At 43.5% G+C, this 6,959-nt stretch overlaps 1 protein-coding gene across 1 annotated transcript in view; it reads right to left on the minus strand.

The window, feature by feature from the left end:
- LOC139416790 (kinase non-catalytic C-lobe domain-containing protein 1-like) overlaps positions 1 to 6,623 on the minus strand; it is a 47,555-nt gene extending 40,932 nt beyond the window's left edge. The window contains exons 1-3 of the mRNA XM_071165861.1: positions 6,143 to 6,623; positions 3,880 to 4,078; positions 1,417 to 1,475 (exon numbers count right to left, since the gene is read on the minus strand). Of these exons, the coding sequence (XP_071021962.1) occupies positions 1,417 to 1,475; positions 3,880 to 4,078; positions 6,143 to 6,244 (360 nt within the window). The 5' untranslated portion in view covers positions 6,245 to 6,623. The remainder of the gene's footprint in view (positions 1 to 1,416; positions 1,476 to 3,879; positions 4,079 to 6,142) is intronic.
- Between the last annotated feature and the right edge of the window lie 336 nt (positions 6,624 to 6,959).

The raw sequence follows: 6,959 nt of genomic DNA on the forward strand, positions 1-6,959 counted from the left end.
CAAGCTCAATTTAGCCCGCAGGCGCATGTCATCTCCCGTTAGTAGTGTTTTAAGAAATCCAGCGGTAACCTGAACAAGTGCGTTAAGTTCTGCCTGTTCGTTGTAATCGAGCCATTATGCCTGGCAGGCAATGCATTCTGGGGCCTCGTTTAACAAACGCATCATGATCTCTCCATATTTGCCCTGGATCTCGTCAGATCATTGGCTGCAATACCAGGAGTCAGTGGAGATGAAACTACAGCACATACGTGGGAATTTCATGAGGAGTCTGTCTCTTTGTAAGACTCAAGAGACTGAAAGCTGAAAAGCCAGACACTTTTACTCCAGTGAACTATTATTGTAACTTGCAGATATTTGACAATCTTCTCTTGTGCTTTACTTGGGGGAATTGTGGTCTCTGTTGCAATTATGGTTGACATGTTGGCTCTTGAATGAATCTGAACCAGGTGTTTTTTTTTAGGTCGAATCTCAGACAAGATATGTACTGTATTGCAAACAATTCAAAGGAATGTAAACCCATACTTATGTGGTGGATATGGGAAAGGTAGAAGATCCAGATCACACAAACACGCCAAGAGCATGTTAAATCCACCAGCTGATGAAAGGTCATGTCTAGTTCCCGTTGGGTGCGCAAGGTCCCAGCCGTAGAAATATAATTACTAGAAATAATTATATTTCTACGGCCCCAGCCGCTCCACTTGGCGCACTTAACGTACATTGGAAGATATTGGAAAACTAGATACATTAGACAACCATAGACACGCACATTAAACCTGAAATTGAGCAACTGATAAATGTAGTCGAGATAGGAAATAAATTCATGGCGCTACACAACCCAAAGGGGGGGAGAGAGAGAGAGAGAGAATAAGTGAATCAGACAGAAAGATAGATGTGATGAGAGAGAGTGAAATCCTTTCTTAGTGAGACATATTGTTATCCTCTGTATTTGCTGCTATACATAAAATACTTTTTTAGATTCCTTTGAGTTCCACCATGTTTGTTCTGAAATAGTGTTTATGTAATATTGATTTCTAGTAAATTAAGTATGGTGGACTAATGTGTAGGCACAGTGTTCATCAAACAAACTTCAACACTGAAAGGCTGTTGCCGTATTGTGCATTTTATTATGTCCAGTAATGACAATAAATGGAAGAGAATGTCTTGAGAAGCCATCTCATCACTTCCTTTCTAGCGGACATATTTCAGAGTGCAAGTCTTTTTCCCAACGCCAAAACCCACTTACACGACTATATAAGAAAACACTCCAAAAAAGGCCTGGTAAACGAAAGGCACCTCAACTGTTGTTTTCTCACTTGTTCTCAACCCTCAATGTCAAAAATGCATTGTAACATCTGCCTACAGCGAGACACAAAACATGCCGTGAAGTAGCCATTCGTAGTGAAAGAACCCCCTTACCTCAAAGGTACTGCCAGTCTTGTCAAATTCTGGAGGTATAAACGAGCCCTCGGGGTCATCTGCAAGACACGTGTACAAGAGTACATCTAGTTAACATGTGTAATAAATGTATTATTATATGTGGTGTTGGTAGGCCTACCGTTCCACAAACACATGATCACATGATTCCATCGTAACTGTAACAATATGGGGCCAATTATAAGACCATGTGCTAAGCCAATAAAACCACTTGCAACCAGTCATCTACATCATTCAGTCCAGCAGAATGAGCACACAACAATACAGTGTTAAAATGTGTAACAAATGTTTTATTTCATGTAGTGTTGCTATCAGTCCTAATTGACAATATGGGGCCTATTATAAAACCAGGTGCTAAGCCAATGAAACTACCCACTCATACTGTACATCATTCATTAGCTCAGAGACAATCCCACACAAATGGGACTGCAGCTATCTCCCGATCAGAGCCTTGGTGTTGCGCTGCGGAGCATCTTCAGTCTTAAGTAGGCCAGTATTTGTGCTGGGGTGGAAGCAGGGATAAAGCCACCCGCCTTCAGTCTCCTCTAACCACAGTTAGAGGCAGTTAAGTAGGTCAGGCCTAGATTTGGGGCTGTCTCTGACTCCTAGAGTTATGACGGGCTCCCAGCTAGGAGGAGGCCAGACACTCCAGAGGGTCAGAACAAACGGGCCAAGGAGACGTGAGCACTATTGGGTAGAGATCATAGGTAAGCTGGCTCTAAGATATGACAGGAGGGGCAAACACATAGGAAGGAGACTGCAGTGAACTCAGTGAGTGAAGGAATGTGCTCCCTAACACTATGATTGAGAAAAACTATCTAGATTAAGGCTCCCATATTCTCCCAGATGGGACTGGAGAGAGCTTATATGAATATGTATTACAATGTGGTCGATGTGTCATAAAAGTATAACGCCATTTTCTACCAATGAATTGAATGGATACTGCCCCATGAGTTATAACACTGCTGCATGCTGGTCATTAACTGGCCACATAATGTAACTCTGTAGGCTCAATCCTGAGGGGACACGTGATGATCTCACACATGCATCAGTATTCAAGAAAAAGCTCCTAAGCTCAATTAAACCTAATGCAGGGAAGAAAAGTAGTATTGGCATATGAGTGCTGGTTGGGGTTCCATTGTGGTTAAAGCAAATCAACCCAATTACTGATCAGCAATAGATTCTAATGTGAATCCAGGGTGAGTCAAAGGCACCGATAGGCAGCTGACCGCCAGAATGTCTGTTACCGTGGCAACACTCCCCTTGGCAATGTGGACACTGTTGAGCTCATCAATGCTTATCAATTACTGATGTTGCCATGGGGAAAAATGGGAGGCTATCCCAGAATGGTTATACGTGTGCATGGGTTTGTGTGTGTGTGTGTGTGAGAGAGAGAGAATCCGGTGCGCATGTATGTCTGTGCATCCATCCATACGTGTGTGTTTGTGTGCCTGCTTGCCTGCCTGTGTACGTTTGTGTGGAAGGGACAGCACAGGTGAGTGTGACAGGTGGTGACGTAGCCCTGTTTGGTAAAAGACAGATGATTGAGGTTTGTTGAGAGGAGAAGAAGCTAGTCTGTTGGCAGAGAGGATTTATCACAATGTCTGAGGGACAAGCCATAGTGAGAAAGCGGCAGAGTATCCTGAACATGAAAGATGTGACTCAGTTTCACCAACACTCTCCATCCAAATGAGACCAGGCACTGCAGACGACTGCAAAATCACATCACACAGATGTAATCGCACAAAGGCTCAGCATTTTTTAATTAAGAAACAGCCCTCTTTTGCAAATGCAGCCATTTTACATTTCAATCATTTTGGGTAAAGGTGTAATTTTCGTTTGAGACAGATACTGCTGACCAAAAGAGAATATGATGGGGTTTGGAAACAAACTTTTCATGGGGAGGAGAGTCTAGGGACCCATTCATAAAGCGTCTCAGAGTATGAGTACTGATCTAGGATCAGTTTGAACGTTCAAATCATAATGAATAGAAGGGGGGACTTGAATACGGGCCCTGATCTTCATGACCCTTTGACTTCCCATAGGAAGGACATATTGATCTATGACCTCAGGATACCATGGTAGATCAGATCAGATTGATCGATCAGTGGAGAGAGTGCTGCCTCAGCCTTTTACAATAGCAGACAGCACTGACTAACAGATGTACTGTATGAGACGAAACACCAGATAATCCCCTGAATAACTAATAGACCTGGGTGATGTTCATTAGGCACCAAATGGTAGAACATTAACTGAAACAGGGAGGGACTGCCTGGACTTGTCCAATAGGACACACTCATTTTAGTTTCCCGTTGCAAAACATTTTAAACGTTTGTATGTGCCCTAAAGAATGGGACCCTGAATAGACAGGGAGACCGCATCGACTGTGATGTAGAGAGGGCCGTGTTGAGCTGTGCCGGGTTGTGTTGAGCTGTGTTGACTCACCACTGAGCTGCTCCATGAAGCACACATTGCCATGGGCGTTAAAGGCCAGGGTGTCGGGCGTGATGCACAGGGTGTGGAACAGGGATGATGAGGCGATACTCTGCAAGGCCAGGACACACTCCACACACACCGCCCATACCTCTTGCTCCGTCAGACAGATGTCCCGCAACGACAGGATATCCGCCAGGGACACGTTCTCCTGTGGGGACACACACAGGCAGGCATCGACGCAAGCATGCATGTGCTCACACGCAGACATACACACACGAACACACACAGGAGTAATACAGTAAGTGTCCTGCAGCAATAAACACACTTACACCTACATCCTTGCATGTCATGCTGCAAACAGTGGAAAGCCAAGTGGGCACTTATTGGTGTTATGAAGAAGCCTAATTGCATCCATAAATAGAAAACATCTCATGGCATGTTCGACATTTTCATCATGTGAAGAAGACGGGATGTTTTGTTGGCTTGGCACACGAGCACAAAAGGAAGTCTTTGCTAGTACCGCGATAGAGCGGCTCCATTGTGACATGGTGTCCAATACTCTGCATTTCCATTCTATGCATGTGACTGAACAGTGTAACAGACCACGGTCTTTTCACAAAAGCCTAGTCTCATGGGACATGGGCATTTCAGTCGTTGTCATTTGTTTCATAATGGGAGTCAAGTTGAATGATGAGCTTCATCACTAGGACGTCCCGTCCTCACTAACGTTCCATGACTATTTTCTCTGTAAAACATCTGGGTCTTTATACACAAAGCATTTCAGAGACGGAGTGCTGATCTAGGATCAGTCGAGTCTTTTAGACCATAATGCATGAGATTACATGGACAAGGGGGAACCTGATCCTAGATCAGCACTCCTACTCAGATACTTTGCAGGCCCTGGTTTTGTGTCTTTGTCATACATTTAAAATTAAAAAAAATGGAACTGGAGTGAATACACAATATCCTTCTTCAGTTGATCTGAGAGAGATCTAAGAGATTATTGTTTGTTACAAAATATATATTTTTTTGTTGCAGAAGGTGAATAAAGCACACCCATAATTCTGTAGAATATGGCACAATAATAGGGCAGAAAGATGTCACTAAGCAGCAGCATACAGTAAGCCTATAAATAGACTGTTGCCCTTGAGAACAGTGCAGAGAAACATTGAGTCTCTCCCTCTCCCTCCGCAAGTTAAATATGCCGGCCTACATAACTTTCCCTCTTCACTCCATGAGCTCTAATAAGACCAACTATACACTGGTGGAACACTTCAAAGGTTTAGAGAAGGACATCGAATAAGATCGAGGAACGAAAAGAAGAGTGAGGTAGCGACTGACTTTTTTTTCTGCGTGGGCTACTAAGTGGGTGACTAAGTCATTGAGGGAAATCATGGTGAGCTGTTAGTGGTTTAATGAACCCCTTAGTATTCAAAGGTAAAATGTGATTAAGTTTACACTTGTTCCCCTTGTGTGTAGGCTACAGCTGAATGCATCTGTCAGGCTGACCTCGCACATACCGCCCTCCACTCAAGATTACCCTGCAGTGTCTCTGGAGTCTCCATACTTGCAAAGGCACCTGCAGCTCAACACGTCTGGAGTGAATAACTGTGAATAACTGTTCTGCACTGAATCATATTGCCCACTGTACATTGTTTAACATTGGAACTTTAAAACACTCAAACTAAGTGTATGGGGTAGTGTTTTAATGAATGCCCGTATTATCCACATAAAGCCAGGAGAGGACACAGCAGGGGTCAATACATCTGTACAGTAAGCTAGTCATGGATATTACTGTACAGCCCAGAGTACAATTAATATGGTCCCTGATCACCATGAGAGTTATAAGGAAGGGCCACAGACACATTAATCTCATCTTGTTGTCCTGAGAGAGAGAGAGAGAGAGAGAGAGAGAGAGAGAGAGAGAGAGAGAGAGAGAGAGAGAGAGAGAGAGGGAGCATGTTGTTGATTAAATTAGACCTTAGAAAACAGCATGTCTTCTTCAATCATTCAATCACTTGGTCAAGAGCATAGGTTAGCCTATACACCCTTTAAAAAAAAAGGTACCAAATGGGTTCTTCGGCTGTCCCAATAGTAGAACCCTTTTTGGTTCCAGGTGCACAAGTGAATAACACAAGTGCATATGTCACAGCCAATAAAGTCAGTCCCCTGGGGACCTCAGTCCACAATATTGACATAACACATGCCATTGAGAGAACAATAATAATTACGATGATAATAATGTAGGCTAAACATAAATGTTTACTCTCACCTCATCTTCAAGGAGTGGAGGCAGATGCTCAACTTCATAGTATTCCTCCTCTTCTTCCTCATCCCCTGAGAATGCGACTGCATCAGTTCCAGACGTCCCCATTGTATTTCGTTTTAATCAAGACTGTGGATGTTTGTAGAATTGGGTGAGTGCAGTGTCACTCCCATAGCCTTAAACCTACTGTAAAGCTTTTCCCCTTTCGCTTACTGTCCTGGTAACAGTGTATCAGGTCAGGAAAGATTACGTGAATGAAAGATTAACGTTACATGAATAGGTTTTCCGAACACGGAGAGCGCCGGCTACTTTTTCAAAATGTTCCCCGTTCTAACAGCAAGTTGCAACGCGATGCGGCGTTCCACAAAACGTTCACTGTCACTGCGGTTCTTTTAATTCCAAAACAGGCGAAAGACAGCTGAAAAACGACCAGAGCAATGCGTTTGAATGTGTAGCACATTGCTAATAATTGATGGCAACAGGGGAGTTTGCCAACTACATGCTGTCATGGCAACAACTGCCGCACCTCCACAGAAACAACTGACATTGCGATCATGAACTGCAGTTCTCAAGTCCTCCCAGCAAGGGCTACACTATGCACTACACCACAGCCTATATACAATTTGTTTTGAAGAGGCGTTGCCTGCGCTGCCCTACATACAAGATTCGCTCCGCAGTGGCGTGTATTCATGGTTGCAAAGGGAAGCTTCCCCCCCAGAAATTGCAAGATTTTATTTTATTTTTTATAATGTATCTTTCGTCTCTCTGTGTTTCATACTTTTCCTTCAATTCTCAAGAGGCTGAATTGTATCTCACAGGAGAA

Source organism: Oncorhynchus clarkii, chromosome 1 (genome assembly GCF_045791955.1).
Source record: "Oncorhynchus clarkii lewisi isolate Uvic-CL-2024 chromosome 1, UVic_Ocla_1.0, whole genome shotgun sequence".
NCBI classification, from domain to species: Eukaryota; Metazoa; Chordata; class Actinopteri; order Salmoniformes; family Salmonidae; genus Oncorhynchus; species Oncorhynchus clarkii.